A 21,872-nucleotide genomic window follows, 5' to 3' on the forward strand; every position below is an offset into this window, starting at 1 on the left:
ACTGTGGGTTTGAACATTTTGAGTACAATAGGTTTTACCCGGCAAATTGTATAGCAGCTCACTTCCGCTTTTTTACGAAACGAAAATTCATAGATATTCTCTGCCGAGAAGGAGACCTGTTACCCTAATATTGACATATATCATGTCTACGGCAGAGGTTGTCCGGACACCTGCTGTAAGCTAAGCCTCATATTAATTTGTTTTACCTTAATGACAACATTCTTTTCATTGGCCGTAATATCATAGAGAGTTTGGACATGCATTACAGTATTATCCAAGGGTCGTTTTGTGTTGACCCTGTGACACCATATGTACACTACCAATGAGTTATGTACACTGTACACCGGTCAAATTAACGTCAGGTGAGAATGTGTCGCCACACGGCGGAATGCAGCTAGAGCGACCATTAATCTTGTCATCTTTGATGCAGAGCATCAATCTCTTACAGTGCAGCGGCAGAATTCACGTGGTCACAAGACTCACTAATTCATCTGACAGATTCAGCGGCCCGAGTCCTTTAAATGATGTGAAAACTGACCATCTGCGTATCCGCCCGTGTGCAAACTTCATCCTCGGACGTTACGGCAACCTAAGTCAGAGTTGCTCAAGTCTGCTTTCACACCTGGACGTCACGGTGTCCGGAGGTAGCGGTGTCCTAGACGGCTTTCGAAGGAGGTTCAGCATCAAAACGCCGAACATTTTCACCAAGACCATGAAGACCGCACTTAGCTGTCTTGTTCTCGCGGCCTTGTTTAGCCAGGGACTGTCCACATGTACCTACTCGCAGGGACGCAGAGAGATCACAGGTATGTTAGTGACCGCTGAGTAAAAGGTTTTAGAATTCATTCACATCACTTGACTCATATAGTACAGATTGAACAATGTTTAACTCTTTAATGCGAACTTTGTTTTTAGGTCACCTGAGACAAAGTCTCAAGTGACCTTTTGCGATCGCGTTTTGTCCGGCGTCGTCCGTCGTGCGTCGTGCGTCCGTAAACAATTTACATTTTCGTCCTCTTCTCCAAAACCCCTGAACAAATTTCAATGAAATTTAACAGATTTCAGATTTTTATTTCTCTCAGACATACAAAGTATGTAACAAGAGGTCAATATGTATCATATTCATATATACATGGCGGATAACAAAGGCATAAAGGCTACAAACTATTTACATACATTCAATAGCTTTTCAAGTTTTTCTAGAAATTTGCTAACATTTTTTTGAACTTTTACATTGCATATAGTAAATAGCCCACGCATTTTAATAAGGCTAGGGTAAGTATAGTAGTAATTTGGAATAAATAGTTGTCTTATTTGTTTAACAGATACATGTTCGCACTTAAATAGATAATGATATTCATCACCAATTTCGTTAAAACAAAGATTACAAGTTCTGTTTTCTTTGGGTATTCCAATCCATCTTCCAGTTTCTATAGGTACAATGTAAGTGCACATTTGAAGTTCTAAACTTAACAATAAATTGTCTTTCTTTTGGCTTTAGTTTCACAAAGTAATTTTCAAGTTCAAAATTTGTTTTAAAATTGGAATAGGTAGATCCTCTTGAAGAGCTCTCATATCGTTAAACCATTTTTGGATAAACTGATCTTGTAAACTTTGTTTCACAACAAGTTTCAAATAATCTCTATTAAACGTACATGTTTTCTGATATGCCCAAATAAAATTTAAACCTGTTTCTATACATATATCCTGAACATTCTTTAACCATTTGAACTCCATGATTCCATTTGTTTGTAAGTTAAATATTAAGTTATACATAGTGCTTGACAGACTATTGCTAGTTATCAATTTATACCAAAACACAATTACTCTGGTTTTAGCTTCAACGTATAAAGGGAATCTCCCGATCTCTCCATTAACCATGTACAGTAGTTTGGCGTGCTTCTTTTAATACCCAATATACGCTTGCAGAATTGTAAATGTAGTTTTTCAATAGCACTTAAATTTTCAAAACCCCATACTTCTACTGAATAGAGAAGTATTGGTAATACAAGAGAATCAAAAAAAAAATGAAGGTCTACAGGTAATGAAATATTTCTTATTTTCTTGTACACAGCAAACATAGCTTTTTTGGACTCATTTTTGCTTTGAAATAACTTCCATTGTAACTCATTAAGACTCCTAAATAGGAGACTGATTCAAGAACCTCCATCTCTTCATTACATATTGTAAAATGACACTGTGATCGACATTTTCTCTTTGAAAATATAACAATTTTGGTTTTGTTGATATTTACATCAAGCTTCCAGCTGTTACAATATGATTCAAAAGTACAGTATTAAGAGCTGATTGGAGTCCTTCCGCCGATTCAGACATGATAACAGTATCATCTGCAGAGAGAATTATAAACAGTTTAATATATATATTCCAATATTTTCACTTAAAGTTTCTATTGTTTGTAAACAATTAACGCTGTTTTCTTCAAGAAAATCTTATAGATCATTAAGATAAATGGCAAATAAAAATGGCGATAAATTTTCCCCTTATTTTCCCCCGACGTTACAGTTGAACATTTCAGATATATCATTTCCATTTTTAACACAGGATTTAGTATTTGCATATAAATTAAAAATGACTTTGAACATTTTTCCAGTTATTTTACTTCTTTTCCATGACATGAGACGAGACTTATTGCTCTATAATTATCTAAATTTTTTGAAATCTTTAAAGAAACAAAACAACTTTTTTTTCGAGTGAAAAATAAATTGAGGTTAGAATGAAATTATTGTCCGTGGTGGAGTAATTTTTCCTGAATCCAGCCTGAGCCCAAGCCATTAGCCATTTTATTTAATCTGATATTAAGTATGGATGTAAACACTTTTCCATGACATGAGACGAGACTTATTGCTCTATAATTATCTAAATTATCCGGATCACCTTTACGGTTATATATGGGTTTTATAACACCTGTCTTCCAAGAGTCAGGTATGCAGCCTGTATTAAATATAGCATTAAATAACTTATAATATAATGGTTTAAATAATTCAACAGTGGATTTTAAATATTCATTCAAGATTCCATCATAACCTGAAGCCTTGTTGTTACTTAAACAAGAAATGGATTTAGTAATTTAATATTAGGTAATTTCTCCATTCAACAGATCATCAAATCTTCCATCTTCATATACAATTTTGCTTTGAAAGATTTCAGTAGAGTTACTTCCCTTGTTCTTTAAATTAGCTGTATAATCCATTGATATTTTTATCAACATTCTGCCCCTTACAAGTGCCGTCGATTTCATTAAGAATGTGCCAGAATGTTTTCGGCTCAATTTTTGAAACTTTTCTTAGTCCCATTTCCATTTTCTCTTGATGAATTTTATAAAATTTATTCAAAGTTCTCCTGTATTTTATACAGAAATATGCAGAAACCTTCCATGGCCAAAGGTGAACCACACAGAACTATATGGTCCCCAGCCCCCAGGGGCCTGAGGGGCGGGGCCAAAAAGGGTCAAATTGACTAAAATTTCAAACATCTTCTTCTCAAGATCCAGATATGGTAGAATCGAATACTCTTCATAGATGGAAGGGTCTTAATGTGCTTTACCAAAATAGTGAATTTCATGACCCTGGGGTCTCACGTTTCCCCCTTGGGAGGGGGTAAACTTTACTATAGTTTATATAGGGAAATCACATTTTGGACCAGCATTTGTTTACTTTCCATTGGAATTAATTCAAACTTGGTAAGAATTATCAGTATTGGATAGCAATTTGATGATATGCACAAATCAGCCCTGACTGACCCCCAGGGGCCTGAGGGGCGGGGACAAAAAGGGTCAAATTGACTAAAATTTCAAAACACTTCTTCTCAAGATCTAGATATGGTAGAATCAAATATTCTTCATAGATGGAATGGTCTTAAGGTGCTTTACCAAAATTCAGCTGACTGGAAGCACCACTATTTGTACATAGTACATATACTACCAAGATCTTTCACACTGCTTTTGCATTACATGTAGTTCAAGTTACCCTTGTTACAAAATGATTTCTATTTCATTTGGCAACATCGAAAACATCAGGTTTTACATAACTCAGGTGACCGTTAAGGCGTATGGGCCTCTTGTTTTTATCCGGGATGGAAAATGGCTGCTTTCATGAAGCCAGCTTTTACCTTTTATCTATACCCTATACATACATCATGACAAAATCGAACGTACACGGCTAGCTCATTCATTGGTTCCGGTAGTAAAAAACTAACCAATCGCAAGGCTGATACCTGTCATTTGAAGTTATCAAACCTTAGATTGTTTACTCAAATGTTCTTATTTTAAAATTTGATCGATATCTAGTTTGGATTATGGTACATAATTATTACATAAAGTTTGGAGTATCATACATGTATATGGCCTAAAAGTTGCCTTAGTGCTAATTCGTAAGAATAAATAGTTGTATTTTTTACACTTGTACGGCGTTTTAAGTTGATAGTAAATAATTTCGTTTGTGGGCGACTTACGTACATTCTGTATATCTCCAGTGCATCTAATGTATTTGTATTCCTAAAAACACACACATTTAACGATTGATATAACGATTAAGCTGTATGTTTTACAGATGTTAAGACAACTGACGACTCACAATGGACTTGACACAACTTTTAATTTTTGAAAACGTATTAAACGAGTTCGAAAACTAATTAATGCGCATATTAAGTCCATTAATTAATTTCTGGGTTTTCTACGATCATTAATTTTCACGTGATGAAATATAGATATAAATATAGATATAAATACTATTTCTCGGTGCTGCTCTGCTGCATGCGTAACGAATTATCAAAGCGGGTTACACCTAACCACGTAACGCTTGTTAATCTCGCGTGGCCTACGATAACAGATATTCTTCCTCTCAGCTTCACCACAACACATTATCTCTATGTCGACCTTCCTATAATAGCCTATCCCTATTTATACCTTCCTTCAACAGACACTCTCTATGTCAGCCTTCCTACAACAGATACTCTCAATGTCAGTCTCCCTACAACAGATACTCTCTATGTCAGCCTTCCTACAACATACACTCTTTATGTCAGCCTTCCTACAACAGACACTCTCTATGTCAGCCTTCCTACAATAGCCTATCCCTATTTAGACCTTCCTTCAACAGCTACTCTCTATGTCGACCTCCCTGCAACAAAAACTCTCTATGTCAGCCTTCCTACAACATACACTCTCTATGTTAGCCCTCCAACAACAGAAACTCTCTATGTCAGCTTTTCTACAACAGACACTCTCTATGTTAGCCTTCCTACAACAAAATCTCTCTATGTCAGCCTTCCTACAACAAAAACTCTCTATGTCAGCCTTCCTACAACAAAGACTCTCTATGTCAGCCTTCCTACAACAAAAACTCTTTATGTCGACCTCCCTACAACATACACTCTCTATGTTAGCCCTCCTACAACACAAACTCCCTATGTCGGGCTTCCTACAACAGACACTCTCTATATCAGCCTTCCTACAACAGAAACTCTCTATAACAGCCTTCCTACAACAGACACTCTCTATGTTAGCCCTCCTACAACAGACACTCTCTATGTTAGCTCTCCTACAACAGACACTCTCTATGTCGGGCTTCCTACAACATAAACTCTCTATGTCAGCCTTCCTACAACAAAAACTCTCTATATCAGCCTTCCTACAACATACACTATCTATGTTAGCCCTCCTACAACAGACACTCTCTATGTTAGCCCTCCTACAACAGACCCTCTCTATGTTAGCCCTCCTACAACAGAAACTCTATATGTCAGCCTTCCTACAACATACACTCTCTATGTTAGCCCTCCTACTACAGAAACTCTCTATGTCAGCCTTCCTACAACCTACACTCTCTATGTTAGCCCTCCTACAACACAAACTCTCTATATCAGCCTTCCTACAACAGACTCTCTCTATGTTAGCCCTCCTACAACAGACACTCTCTATATTAGCTCTCCTACAACAGACACTCTCTATTTCGGGCTTCCTACAACATAAACTCTCTATGTCAGCCTTCCTACAACATACACTCTCTATGTTAGCCCTCCTACTACAGAAACTCTCTATGTCAGCCTTCCTACAACCTACACTCTCTATGTTAGCCCTCCTACAACAAAAACTCTCTATGTCAGCCTTCCTACAACAGAAACTCGCTATGTCAGCCCTCCTACAACAGAAACTCTCTATGTCAGCCTTCCTACAACATACACTCTCTATGTTAGCCCTCCTACAACAGACACTCTCTATGTTAGCCTTCCTACAACATAAACTCTCTATATCAGCCTTCCTACAACATACACTCTCCATGTTAGCCCTCCTACAACAGAAACTCTCTAGTTCAGCCTTCCTACAACAGACACTCTCTATGTCGACCTCCCTACAACATACACTCTCTATGTTAGCCCTCCTACAACAGAAACTCTCTATGTCAGCCTTCCTACAACAGAAACTCTCTATGTCAGCCTTCCTACAACAGAAACTCTCTATGTCAGCCTTCCTACAACATAAACTCTCTATGTCAGCCTTCCTACAACAGAAACTCTCTATGTCAGCCTTCCTACAACAGAAACTCTCTATGTCAGCCTTCCTACAACAGAAACTCTCTATGTCAGCCTTCCTACAACAGAAACTCTCTATGTCAGCCTTCCTACAACAGAAACTCTCTATGTCAGCCTTCCTACAACAGAAACTCTCTATGTCAGCCTTCCTACAACAGAAACTCTCTATGTTAGCCTTCCTACAACAGAAACTCTCTATGTTAGCCTTCCTACAACAGGAATTCTCTTTATCAACCTTCCTACAACAGACACTCTCTATGTTAGCCCTCCTACAACAAAAACTCTCTATGTCAGCCTTCCTACAACAGACACTCTCTATGTTAGCCCTCCTACAACAGACACTCTCAATGTCAGTCTTCCTACAACAGATACTCTCTATGTCAGCCTTCCTACAACAAAAACTCTCTATATCAGCCTTCCTACAACATACACTCTCTATGTTAGCCCTCCTAAAACAGACACTCTCTATGTTAGCCCTCCTACAACAGAAACTCTCTATGTCAGCCTTCCTACAACAAAAACTCTTTATGTCGACCTCCCTACAACATACACTCTCTATGTCGACCTTCCTAACGTTAGCCCTCCTACAACAGACACTCTCTATGTTAGCCTTCCTACAACAGAAACTCTCTATATCAGCCTTCCTACAACATACAATCTCCATGTTAGCCCTCCTACAAAAGAAACTCTCTAGTTCAGCCTTCCTACAACAGACACTCTCTATGTTAGCCCTCCTACAACATACAATCTCCATGTTAGCCCTCCTACAAAAGAAACTCTCTAGTTCAGCCTTCCTACAACAGCCACTCTCTATGTCGACCTCCCTACAACATACACTCTCTATGTTAGCCCTCCTAAAACAGACCCTCTCTATGTTAGCCCTCCTACAACAGACACTCTCTATGTTAGCCTTCCTACAACAGAAACTCTCTATATCAGCCTTCCTACAACATACAATCTCCATGTTAGCCCTCCTACAACAGAAACTCTCTATGTCAGCCTTCCTACAACACACACTCTCTATGTTAGCCCTCTTACAACAGGAACTCTCTTTATCAACCTTCCTACAACAGACACTCTCTATGTCAGCCTCCCTACAACATACACTCTCTATGTTAGCCCTCCTACAACAGAAACTCTCTATGTCAGCCTTCCTACAACATACACTCTCTATGTTAGCCCTCTTACAACAGGAACTCTCTTTATCAACCTTCCTACAACAGACACTCTCTATGTTAGCCCCCCTACAACAAAAACTCTCTATGTCAGCCTTCCTGCAACAGACACTCTCTATGTTAGCCCTCCTACAACAAAAACTCTCTATGTCAGCCTTCCTACAACAGACACTCTCTATGTCGACCTTCCTACAACAGACACTCTTTATGTTAGCCTTCCTACAACAAATACTCTATATGTCAGCCTTCCTACAACAGAAACTCTCTATGTCAGCCTTCCTACAACTGACACTCTCTATGTTAGCCTTCCTACAACAAAAACTCTCTATGTCAGCCTTCCTACAACAAAAACTCTTTATGTCAGCCTTCCTACAACATACACTCTCTATGTCGGGCTTCCTACAACAGACACTCACTCTCTATGTCAGCCTTCCTACAACAGACACTCTCTATGTTAGCCCTCCTACAACAGAAACTCTCTATGTCAGCCTTCCTACAACAGACACTCTCTATGTTAGCCCTCCTACAACAGAAACTCTCTATATCAGCCTTCTTACAACAGACACTCTCTATGTTAGCCCTCCTACAACAGACACTCTGTTTGTCGACCTTCCTACAACAGACACTCTTTATGTTAGCCTTCCTACAACAGAAACTCTCTATATCAGCCTTCCTACAACATACACTCTCTATGTCAGCCCTCCTACAACAGACACTCTCTTTGTCAGCCTTCCTACAACAGACACTCTCTATGTTAGCCTTCCTACAACAGAAACTCTCTATGTCAGCCTTCCTACAACAGAAACTCTCTATATCAGCCTTCCTACAACATACACTCTCTATGTCAGCCCCCCTACAACAGACACTCTCTTTGTCGACCTTCCTACAACATACACTCTCTATGTTAGCCCTCCTACAACAGACACTCTGATTGTCGACCTTCCTACAACAGACACTCTTTATGTTAGCCCTCCTACAACAAATACTCTCTATGTCAGCCTTCCTACAACAGAAACTCTCTATGTCAGCCTTCCTACAACAGACACTCTCATGTTAGCCTTCCTAAAACAAAAACTCTCTATGTCAGCCTTCCTACAACAAAAACTCTCTAGGTCAGCCTTCCTACAACAAAAACTCTCTAGGTCAGCCTTCCTACAACAAAAACTCTCTAGGTCAGCCTTCCTACAACAAAAACTCTCTAGGTCAGCCTTCCTACAACAAAAACTCTCTAGGTCAGCCTTCCTACAACAAAAACTCTCTATATCAGCCTTCCTACAACAGAAACTCTCTATGTCAGCCTTCCTACAAGAGACACTCTCATGTTAGCCTTCCTAAAACAACAACTCTCTATGTCAGCCTTCCTACAACAAAAACTCTTTATGTTAACCTTCCTGCAACATAAACTCTCTATGTCGGGCTTCCCTACAACAGACACTCTCTTTGTCATCCTACCTACAACAGACACTCTCCATGTTAGCCCTCCTACAACAGATACTCTCTATGTTAGCCTTCCTACAACAAAAACTCTCTATTTCAGCCTTCCTACAACAAAAACTCTCTATTTCAGCCTTCCTACAACAAAAACTCTCTATGTTAGCCTTCCTGCAACATAAACTCTCTATGTCGGGCTTCCTACAACATACACTCTCTATGTTAGCCCGCCTACAACAGAAACTCTCTATGTCAGCCCTCCTACAACAGAAACTCTCTATGTCAGCCTTCCTACAACATACACTCTCTATGTTAGCCCTCCTACAACAGACACTCTCTTTGTCATCCTTCCTACAACAGACACTCTCCATGTTAGCCCTCCTACAACAGACACTCTCTATGTTAGGGCTCCTACAACAGACACTCTCTATGTTAGCCTTCCTACAACAGAAACTCTCTATATCAGCCTTCCTACAACATACACTCTCTATGTTAGCCCTCCTACAACAGATACTCTCTATGTTAGCCCTCCTACAACAGACACTCTCTTTGTCATCCTTCCTACAACAGACACTCTCTATGTTAGCCCTCCTACAACAGATACTCTCTATGTTAGCCCTCCTACAACAGACACTCTCCATGTTAGCCCTCCTACAACAGACACTCTCTATGTTAGCCCTCCTACAACAGACACTCTCTTTGTTAGCCCTCCTACAACAGAAACTCTCTATGTCAGCCTTCCTACAACAGACACTCTCTATGTTAGCTCTCCTGCAACAAAAACTCTCTATGTCAGCCTTCCTACAACATACACTCTCTATGTCAGCCCTCCTACAACAGAAACTCTCTATATCAGCCTTCCTACAACAGACACTCTCTATGTTAGCCCTCCTACAACAGACACTCTCTTTGTCGACCTTCCTACAACAGACCCTCTTTATGTTAGCCCTTCTACAACAGATACTCTCTATGTCAGCCTTCCTACAACAGAAACTCTCTATGTCAGCCTTCCTACAACATACACTCTCTATGTTAGCCCTCCTACAACAGAAACTCTCTATTTCAGCCCTCCTACAATAGCTTATCCCTATTTAGACCTTCCTTCAACAGATACTCTCTATGTCGACCTCCCTGCAACAAAAATTCTCTATGTCAGCCTTCCTACAACATACACTTTCTATGTCGACCTCCCTGCAACAAAAACTCTCTATGTCAGCCTTCCTACAACAGACACTTTCTATGTTAGCCCTCCTACAACCGAAACCCTCTATGTCAGTCTTCCTACAACAGACACTCTCTATGTCAGTCTTCCTACAACAGGCACTCTCTATGCCGACCTCCCTCCATAAAAACTCTCTATGTCAGTCTTCCTACAACAGACACTCTCTATGTCAGCCTTCCTACAACAGACACTCTCTATGTCGACATTCTTACAACAGACACTCTTTATGTCAGTCTTCCTCCAACAGACACTCTCTTTGTCGACCTTCCTACAACATACACTCTCTATGTTAAACTCTCTATGTCAGCCCCCCTACAACAGAAACTCCCTATATCAGCCTTTCGACAACAGACACTCTCCATGTTAGCCCTCCTAATACACTCTCTATGTCGACATTCTTACAACAGACACTCTATATGTTAGCCCTCCTACAACCCCTACAACAGACACCCTCAATGTTACCCTTCCTACAACAGAATCTCTCTATGTCAGCCTTCCTACAACAGACACTCTCTATGTTAGCCCTCCTACAACATACACTCTCTATGTTAGTCCTCCTACAACACAAACTCTCTATATCAGCCTTCCTACAACAGACACTCTCTATGTCGCCCTTCCTACAACAGACACTCTCTATGTTACCCCTCCTACAACAGCCACTCTCTATGTTAGCCCTCCTACAACATACACTCTCTATGTTAGTCCTCCTTCAGCCTTCCTACAACAAAAACTCTCTATGTTAGCCCTCCTACAACATACACTCTCTATGTTAGCCCTCCTACAACAAAAACTCTCTATGTCAGCCTTCCTACAACAGACACTCTCTATGTCAGTCTTCATACAACAGACACTCTCTATGTTAGCCTATCAGCCTTTCTACAACAGACACTCTCTATGTTAGCCCCCCTACAACAGACATTCTCTATGTTAGCCCTCCTACAACAGAAACTCTCTATATCAGCCTTCCTATATATCAGCCTTCCTACAACATACACTCTCTATGTCACTCTTTCTACAACAGACACTCTCTATTCATGTTAGCCTTCCTACAACAAAAACTCTCTATGTTAGCCCTCCTACAACATACACTCTCTATGTTAGTCCTCCTTCAGCCTTCCTACAACAAAAACTCTCTATGTCAGCCTTCCTACAACATGCTCTCTCTATGTTAGCCCTCCTACAACAGAAACTCTCTATGTTAGCCCTCCTACAACAGATACTCTCTATGTTAGCCTTCCTACAACAGAAACTCTCTATGTCAGCCTCCCTACAACAAAAACTCTCTATGTCAGCCCTCCTACAACAGACACTCTCTTTGTCGATCTTTCTACAACAGACCCTCTTTATGTTAGCCCTCCTACAACAGAAACTCTCATGTCAGCCTTCCTACAACAGACACTCCCTATACACTCTCTATGTTAGCCCTCCTACAACAGGAATTCTCTTTATCAACCTTCCTACAACAGACACTCTCTATGTCGGGCTTCCTACAACATACACTCTCTATGTTAGTCCTCCTACAACACAATCTCTCTATATCAGCCTTCCTACAACAGACTCTCTCTATGTTAGCCTACAACAGACACTCTCTATGTTAGCCTACAACAGACACTCTCTATGTTAGCCTACAACAGACACTCTCTATGTTAGCCCCCCTACAACAGACATTCTCTATGTTAGCCCTCCTACAACAGAAACTCTCATGTCAGCCTTCCTACAACAGACACTCCCTATACACTCTCTATGTTAGCCCTCCTACAACAAAAACTCTCTATGTCAGCCCTCCTACAACAGAAACAAACTCTCTATGTCAGCCTTCCTACAACATGCTCTCTCTATGTTAGCCCTCCTACAACAGATACTCTCTATGTTAGCCCTCCTACAACATACACTCTCTATGTTAGCCCTTCTACAACAGAAACTCTCTATGTCAGCCCTCCTACAACAGACACTCTCTTTGTCGACCTTTCTACAACAGACCCCCTTTATGTTAGCCCTCCTACAACAGATACTCTCTATGTTAGCCCTCCTACAACAAAAACTCTCTATGTCAGCCTTCCTACAACAAAAACTCTTTATGTTAGCCTTCCTGCAACATAACCTCTCTATGTCGGGCTTCCTACAACATACACTCTCTATGTTAGCCCTCCTACAACAGACACTCTCTTTGTCGACCTTTCTACAACAGACCCTCTTTATGTTAGCCCTCCTACAACAGATACTCTCTATGTCAGCCTTCCTACAACAGAAACTCTCTATGTCAGCCCTCCTACAACAGAAACTCTCCATGTCAGCCTTCCTACAACATACCCTCTCTATGTTAGCCCTCCTACAACACAAACTCTCTATATCAGCCTTCCTACAACAGACACTCTCTAAGTCGACCTTCTTACAACAGAAACTCCCTATGTCGACCTTCCTACAACAGACACTCGTTAGCCCTCCTACAACATACACTCTCTTTGTCGACCTTTCTACAACAGCCCCTCTTTATGTTAGCCCTCCTACAACAAAAACTCTCTATGTCAGCCTTCCTACAACAGACACTCTCTATGTCGACCTCCCTACAACATACACTCTCTATGTCGACCTTCCTAACAACATACACTCTCTATGTCAGCCTTCCTACAACAGACACTCCCTATGTCGACCTTCCTACAACATACACTCTCTATGTCAGTCTTCCTACAACAGACACTCTCTAAGTCGACCTTCTTACAACAGAAACTCTCTATGTCGACCTTCCTACAACATGCACTCTCTATGTCGACCTTCCTACAACATACACTCTCTATGTCGACCTCCCTACAACAGACACTCTCTTTGTCAACCTTCCTACAACAGACACTCTCTATGTCGACCTTCTTACAACAGAAACTCTTTGTCGACCTTCCTACAACATAAACTCTCTATGTCGACCTTCCAACAACAGAAACTCTCTATGTCAGTCTTCCTACAACAGACACTCTCTATGTCGACCTTCCTACAACAGAAACTCTCTATGTCAGCCTTCATACAACAGAAACTCCCTATGTCAGCCACCTACAACATACACTCTCTATGTCAGTCTTCCTACAAGAGACACTCTCTGTGTCGACCTTCCTACAAAAGAAACTCTCTATGTCGACCTTCCTACAACAGAGACTCTCTATGTCGACCTTCCAACAACATACACTCTCTATGTCAGCCTTCCTACAACAGTCACTCTCTATGTCAGTCTTCCTACAACAGACACTCTCTATGTCGACCTTCCTACAACAGATACTCTCTATGTCGACCTTCCAACAACATACACTCTCTATGTCATCCTTCCTACAACAGACACTCTCTATGTCGACCTTCTTACAACAGAAACTTTCTATGTCGACCTTCCTACAACAGACACTCTCTATGTCGACCCTCCTACAACAGACACTCTCTATGTCGACCTTCCTACAACATACACTCTCTATGTCAGTCTTTCTACAACAGACACTCTCTATGTCAGTCTTCCTACAACAGACACTCTCTATGTCGACCTTCCTACAACAGACACTCTCTATGTCGACATTCTTACAACAGACACTCTCTATGTCGACCTTCTTACAACAGAAACTCTCTATGTCGACCTTCCTAAGACAGACACTCTCTATGTCAGCCTTTCTACAACATACACTCTCTATGTCAGTCTTCCTACAACAGACACTCTCTATGTCAGTCTTCCTACAACATACACTCTCTATGTCAGTCTTCCTACAAAAGACACTCTCTATGTCGACCTCCCTACAACAGACACTCTCTTTGTCGACCTTCCTACAACAGACACTCACACTCTCTATGTCGACCTCCCTACAACAGCCACTCTCTTTGTCGACCTTCCTACAACAGGCACTCTCTATGTCAGTCTTCGTACAACATACACTCTCTATGTTAGCCCTCCTACAACAGATACTCTCTATGTCGACCTTCCAACAACATACACTCTCTATGTTAGCCCTCCTACAACAGACACTCTCTATGCCAGTCTTCCTACAACAGACTCTCTCTATATCAGCCTTCCTTCAACAGACACTCTCTATGTTAGCCCTCCTACAACAGACACTCTCCTACAACAAAAACTCTTTATGTTAGCCTTCCTGCAACATAAACTCTCTATGTCGGGCTTCCTACAACATACACTCTCCATGTTAGCCCTCCTACAACAGATACTCTCTATGTTAGCCTTCCTACAACAGAAACTCTCTATGTCGACCTTCCAACAACATACACTCTCTATGTTAGCCCTCCTACAACAGACACTCTCTTAGTCGACCTTCCTACAACAGACACTCTCTATGTCAGTCTTCCTACAACAGACACTCTCTATGTTAGCCTTCCTACAACATACACTCTCTATGTCGACCTTCCTACAACAGACACTCTCTATGCCAGTCTTCCTACAACAGACACTCACACTCTCTATGTCGACCTCCCTACAACATACACTCTCTATGTCAGCCTTCCTACAACAAAAACTCTCTATGTCAGCCTTCCTACAACAGACACTCTCTATGTCGACCTTCCTACAACAGACACTCTCTATGTCGTCCTTCCTACAACAGACACTCTTCATATTAACTTTACTACAACGGACACTATCTGCATATCGACATTAGGATAACCGTCACTAGAAATATGTCGCGTACGACAGCCCTCGCACATCCGTGCATTATGTACCTCCATCTTTGTTGCCTTTGAACGTTTTGTGACGTCATAATATTTGATAAAATTAAGGTTTATATTTTTTATAACAATTATGAAATATCTTGTAATGACTTATATGAATACTGTCCTCGGTCGGAAGAGTAGAGCGCACTTGTATTACAGAGAATTACACCTTAATAGACCGTGATAATTCAGAGGCAATGTGCATGATCATACATGTTTTGAATGTAAGTTGTATCTCCCAGTGTTGGTAATCTTTCCGAAGCATCCTTGTTCTATTTGGAAGCGTAGCACATCACCCTAGAACTATTTGTTGTGTGACGTCTGTTGCTAAATACCTGCAACACAACACCAAGGCACTATTTCTTTGTATATTGAATGTGGTCAGAATCCTAGAACACACCACTAAGGTACCATACCTGATGTTAGTTCTAGAACTGTCTTTTTTCTTCACGAGCAGATAGACAGGAGGTTTATGTGTGGGGGATCTATGAAATGTTTCTCCAGTTCACAACAAACATTCTTTGATAGAGGCATGTCTTTTTTAAAATATCTTTTTCCTGATTAGGACCAGGATTTTAATTAAAGAGGTCAGTAAGATATAAACAATCAATAATGCTGACTAAACTCTATCGAAGGTATCAGCAGGACCTAAAAAACGTGAGATCTTTATTGAGTCAAACCTAATACATATTCAACAGGAGATATGTAAACGAGTTAATTATAATAATAATAAAAGTCAAACAAGGCTCAAAACTCATGAGAGTTCTTAATAATTTACGGCATTATTATAATTATGGAAAAATATGCGGAGCGGCCGACAAAATGGTAAAAGGAACACGTAAACTACATACCATTTATCGTGACGATAGAGTAAAGAACATACACATTATGTGTTAATGATTTAGAAATGGATTTCATAAAAAAAAGAATCAAAAAAATCTTATCACTAAATGTAGATAAAGCAAATATAGTTATCTTTAGAAATGGTGGTTTAATAAAAGCAAAAGAAAAATGGTTTTAAAATAATGATGCGATTGAAGTAGTTGATTAGTTTAATTATTTGGTCTCACTTTAAACTACAGTGTATAATGGAAAATTTACAAAATAACAACAACAACAAAATAGCAGAATAAGGTCGAAAAGCAATATTTGCCATAAATAATGTATGTAAAAAGAATTATTTTAATACATAATCTCCTCTTGCTGTTTTTGACGCGTTTGTAAATAGTGTTTTTAATGTACGGTTTAGAAATCTGGGTTTTTCAAAAAGCATCCGAAATAGAAAAATTGCATATTGGATTCTTGCAAATATTATTAGGATTAAGAAAATCTACAGACTCTGCATTTCTATAAATAGAATTTTGAAGATCTCATTTAGAGCTGTTAAGAAAAGTTAAAATTGTTAAGTATTGGATTAAATTACAACGTTCAGATAACTGTGTGCTGAAAGCTTGTTATGATAATATTGTTGAAAATAAAGACCCCTGGATCCTTAACTTAAAACATGATGTCTGTGACTGATTGTATTAATCATTCTAGTGATGTGTATAAACAACGTTGTGTGATAGTTCTCAGTAATATTGTCTAGAGAAAGTTCATTTTCCTTCTAAAGGAGTATTGTATCAGCATGTAGAGCAACGTATTAAACTACAACCATATTTTCACAAGGCAATTAATTTAAAGTATCTAAAACAAATTTCTAAGATACGTTTATTTGCACATGACCTGTTTATTGAACGTGGCCGTTACAGAGATATACCTAGAGAAGAAAGAAAATGTATTTTATGTAATGAAACTGATAAAGAGGATGAATTTCATTTTATAATTAAATATAATCGCTTTATTCAGACATCCGGTTAAAATTCATGAAGAAATGTTCTTTCAGGCCAAGTATGTTTAAATTCGTTCAATTACTCAAAGTCTAAAATACAAAAGAACGAATAATTTATGAAAGTATTTATCACTAGCGTTTAAACGTAGAGGAGATTAATCAATATGTCACCACTAGAACAGGTCATGTTGAGACACGTGTAGCATATAAGTTTATTGAATACAATTTATATAATATACTGTACCATTGTATTGATTAAGTCTTGTCTGGGCAGATCAGAGTGAAAACGTGTGTATAAATGTGAGTATATACAAAATATACAGTTTATAAAAAACAAAACAAAACAAAAACAGTCGATGATGATGATGATAATGATGTGTGCGAGTTAGTGTAAGTGTCCTTGATGATGATGATGTGTGCCAGTAAGTATGAGTGTCCTTGATGATGATGATGTGTGCGAGTTAGTGTGAGTGTCCTTGATGATGATGATGTGTGCCAGTAAGTATGAGTGTCCTTGATGATGATGATGTGTGCCAGTAAGTATGAGTGTCCTTGATGATGATGATGTGTGCCAGTAAGTATGAGTGTCCTTGATGATGATGATGTGTGCCAGTAAGTATGAGTGTCCTTGATGATGATGATGTGTGCCAGTAAGTATGAGTGTCCTTGATGATGATGATGTGTGCCAGTAAGTATGAGTGTCCTTGATGATGATGATGTGTGCCAGTAAGTATGAGTGTCCTTGATGATGATGATGTGTGCCAGTAAGTATGAGTGTCCTTGATGATGATGATGTGTGCCAGTAAGTATGAGTGTCCTTGATGATGATGATGTGTGCCAGTAAGTATGAGTGTCCTTGATGATGATGATGTGTGCCAGTAAGTATGAGTGTCCTTGATGATGATGATGTGTGCCAGTAAGTATGAGTGTCCTTGATGATGATGATGTGTGCCAGTAAGTATGAGTGTCCTTGATGATGATGATGTGTGCGAGTTAGTGTGAGTGTCCTTGATGATGATGATGTGTGCGAGTAAGTGTGAGTGTCCTTGATGATGATGATGTGTGCCAGTAAGTATGAGTGTCCTTGATGATGATGATGTGTGCCAGTAAGTATGAGTGTCCTTGATGATGATGATGTGTGCGAGTTAGTGTGAGTGTCCTTGATGATGATGATGTGTGCCAGTAAGTATGAGTGTCCTTGATGATGATGATGTGTGCCAGTAAGTATGAGTGTCCTTGATGATGATGATGTGTGCCAGTAAGTATGAGTGTCCTTGATGATGATGATGTGTGCCAGTAAGTATGAGTGTCCTTGATGATGATGATGTGTGCCAGTAAGTATGAGTGTCCTTGATGATGATGATGTGTGCCAGTAAGTATGAGTGTCCTTGATGATGATGATGTGTGCCAGTAAGTATGAGTGTCCTTGATGATGATGATGTGTGCCAGTAAGTATGAGTGTCCTTGATGATGATGATGTGTGCCAGTAAGTATGAGTGTCCTTGATGATGATGATGTGTGCCAGTAAGTATGAGTGTCCTTGATGATGATGATGTGTGCCAGTAAGTATGAGTGTCCTTGATGATGATGATGTGTGCGAGTTAGTGTGAGTGTCCTTGATGATGATGATGTGTGCGAGTAAGTGTGAGTGTCCTTGATGATGATGATGTGTGCCAGTAAGTATGAGTGTCCTTGATGATGATGATGTGTGCGAGTAAGTGTGAGTGTCCTTGATGATGATGATGTGTGCCAGTAAGTATGAGTGTCCTTGATGATGATGATGTGTGCGAGTAAGTGTGAGTGTCCTTGATGATGATGATGTGTGCCAGTAAGTATGAGTGTCCTTGATGATGATGATGTGTGCCAGTAAGTATGAGTGTCCTTGATGATGATGATGTGTGCCAGTAAGTATGAGTGTCCTTGATGATGATGATGTGTGCCAGTAAGTATGAGTGTCCTTGATGATGATGATGTGTGCGAGTTAGTGTGAGTGTCCTTGATGATGATGATGTGTGCGAGTTAGTGTGAGTGTCCTTGATGATAATGATGTGTGCGAGTCAGTGTGAGTGTCCTTGATGATGATGATGTGTGCCAGTAAGTATGAGTGTCCTTGATGATGATGATGTGTGCGAGTTAGTATGAGTGTCCTTGATGATGATGATGTGTGCGAGTGAGTGTGAGTGTCCTTGATGATGATGATGTGTGCGAGTTAGTGTGAGTGTCTTTGATGATAATTATGTGTGCGAGTTAGTGTGAGTGTCCTTGATGATAATGATATGTGCGAGTCAGTGTGAGTGTCCTTGATGATGATGATGTGTGCTAGTTAGTATGAGTGTCCTTGATGATAATTATGTGTGTAAGTTAGTGCGAGTGTCCTTGATGAGGAGGATGTGTGCAAGTTAGTGTGAGAGTGTCCTTGATGATGATGATGTGTGCCAGTAAGTATGAGTGTCCTTGATGATGATGTGTGCGAGTTAGTGTGAGAGTGTCTTTGATGATAATTATGTGTGCGAGTTAGTGTGAGTGTCCTTGATGATAATGATATGTGCGAGTCAGTGTGAGTGTCCTTGATGATGATGATGTGTGCAAGTTAGTGTGAATGTCCTTGATGAGGAGGATGTGTGCAAGTTAGTGTGAGAGTGTCCTTGATGATGACGATGTGTGCAGGTTAGTGTGAGTGTCCTTGATGATAATGATGTGTGCGAGTCAGTGTGAGTGTCCTTGATGATGATGATGTGTGCGAGTTAGTGCGAGTGTGTCCTTGTGAGTGTGTTTATCTTATCTGTAATTGCCATAAGTTGTAAAGCTTCAACAAATAAATAACTGAACTGAACTGAACGTTGTTTTGCTGTGACATGAGGTGATTGACGATTTGACTACGGTCAGATCATAAAATCATATATTCCTTTTTATGATTTGTAGAGCCTTGCTATCATAAACATCGATTTATGACATTGAATTTGCCTGCGAATATCGTACAACTTTTTTAATGTTCATATTTTGCATATTTTTGAAATAAAATTATAAGAAATAAGGCTAGGTTAACGATTTCTTAAAAGAAACCATGGAATTGAAATATTAAATATATCACATACAAGTAGTACTACATGTATATTTTGCTGTTGTAGCGTTCGGCAGTACTCGGTACCTGTGTGACTACCCTACCACTGCCAACGGAAGTCGAGCAAGCATTACTTTTGAATTTGGGTCCAAGTTTTCGACTTCTGACTGCAATGAATGCGAATGCACTGCTGACGGCATGCGTTGTTGTGGGTAAGATGACCTTTCTCTGTTGCTTTGTCTCAGCAGTGTTGAATCTATACTGGTAGCATGGAAAGGGCATTAGGGAACTGTTTTTATTTTATTGGAACTCAATATATTTTGTGTTCCCACGAAATGTTATTGCATTCCCACCTAAAAGTAATGTTTACTATTGCGATCTTAAGCAGTCAAACAGTTTTACCGTGTCTTTTCCCAGCCATCGTTGATGTCTGATGCTAAGGGAAATAAGCGATAAAACACTGGCTGATATGTTTGGTACATTCTCAAAGATATAGTGAATAACGCTATTTAAAACATTATTACCCTGTGCATTACTTTTAGTACGTTCATCTAAGGCTAAAGTCAAATTGAGGTCAAATGTCATTTTTTGTCGGGCAATAATTTCTGATTACTTGGAGATAGCTCAATGTAAAATACAATTGAGGCCGTAATCCCAAGGTCAATGTGACATTGAGGTCAAAGGTCAAAACAATTGCCAAGCATAACTTCTGACACACTTAAGCTACATGTATCTCGATGCAATTTTAGGGGTATACGAAGGATGGAAAGGCAGGGTGTTCCATACTTTTTTGGGGTCTTGACGCCAAATTCAAGGTCACATTGACGTCACTCTTTATTAGATCTTTTAGGGAAGTATAATCCATCAGTTTACTAATTTCCTTGTTTTCAAACTAAATGCCTCACTTTTCATTGTTATAAAAGAAAAACATTTGTCTCACCGTGTTATTCTGAACAATTTTATTTTCAGTTTCGGTGTTAAATCTGGAACGCCTATTTTTGCCCCTGTCGGATGTCAAGTGGTAGCAGATGGCTGCCGAGCCAGGGTAGTCAGTATGTCCGACAATCGGACAGACTGCTACGCCTACAACCAGTATCGCCGTCCATCCTCCGGACCGTTTGATCCCTTCATGTCGAGCCCCTATGATATGTTCGGAATGAGAGGGTACGGTGGCATGAATGCAATGGGACAACGCAGGGGGCCACTTGACGGAGCAGAAATGGAATCCGAAGGTCTGCTGCCCATGCTTTTACCTTTATTAATGGGATCCAATCCTGGGATGGGACCTGGAGGGATGGTCGGAGGGATGTCCGAAGGGATGGCCGGAGGGATGGCCGAAGGGACGGCAGGAACTGCGGGTCTTGCTAGAAGCAATGCTGGAGCTGGCAACGGAGCTGGTGCTGATGCTGAAACAGGAGCTTATGGACCAGCAATGAATCCCTTCCAAGGCTTGTCACGTATGCCCCCTCTGATGAGACTTTTATTCATGTCCAGTATGATGGCAAGTTGAACACGTCTGGGTGATAGGATTATATCTATTTTGTATGTGTAGGTACTGATATACTGCCGGTGGAGTCACATGGTCGAGTACAGACTGATCAATACTTGTTTCCGAGAAGCACATGAACATTCTGTATTTTGTCCCGGTTCATGAACAAGCATGTAAATAGAATATTTTGGAGAAATAAATAGTGGTTTTCCTACTAAACTTGAGTGGAAATGTTGGGTGTATTATATGAATCAGAAGTGAAGAAGTTGCGCTAATCTGCTATATACTTAACCTTTAATTGTTGATAATTGGCATTTAATCAATATGAAGCGAAAGTAGGAAATGTATGTAGTGTTTTACGGAATTGTAAAGTCTTCAATGTGCAATCAGATTTGGCTGGGTATGCCGACGAAATGTAGATCCGTGGT

The 21,872-nt window shown here is 40.0% G+C and overlaps 1 protein-coding gene across 1 annotated transcript; it reads left to right on the forward strand.

Moving 5' to 3' along the window:
- Positions 1 to 388: 388 nt before the first annotated feature.
- Positions 389 to 21,668, forward strand: LOC110456001. The gene is made up of 3 exons (XM_021506513.1): positions 389 to 806; positions 20,023 to 20,167; positions 20,925 to 21,668. Exons 1-3 carry the CDS (start codon positions 389 to 391, stop codon positions 21,463 to 21,465), a joined length of 1,104 nt encoding a protein of 367 aa, XP_021362188.1. The 3' UTR covers positions 21,466 to 21,668.
- The last annotated feature ends 204 nt before the right edge of the window (positions 21,669 to 21,872 follow it).

This window comes from Mizuhopecten yessoensis, unplaced genomic scaffold (genome assembly GCF_002113885.1).
Source record: "Mizuhopecten yessoensis strain PY_sf001 unplaced genomic scaffold, ASM211388v2 scaffold997, whole genome shotgun sequence".
NCBI classification, from domain to species: domain Eukaryota; kingdom Metazoa; phylum Mollusca; class Bivalvia; order Pectinida; family Pectinidae; genus Mizuhopecten; species Mizuhopecten yessoensis.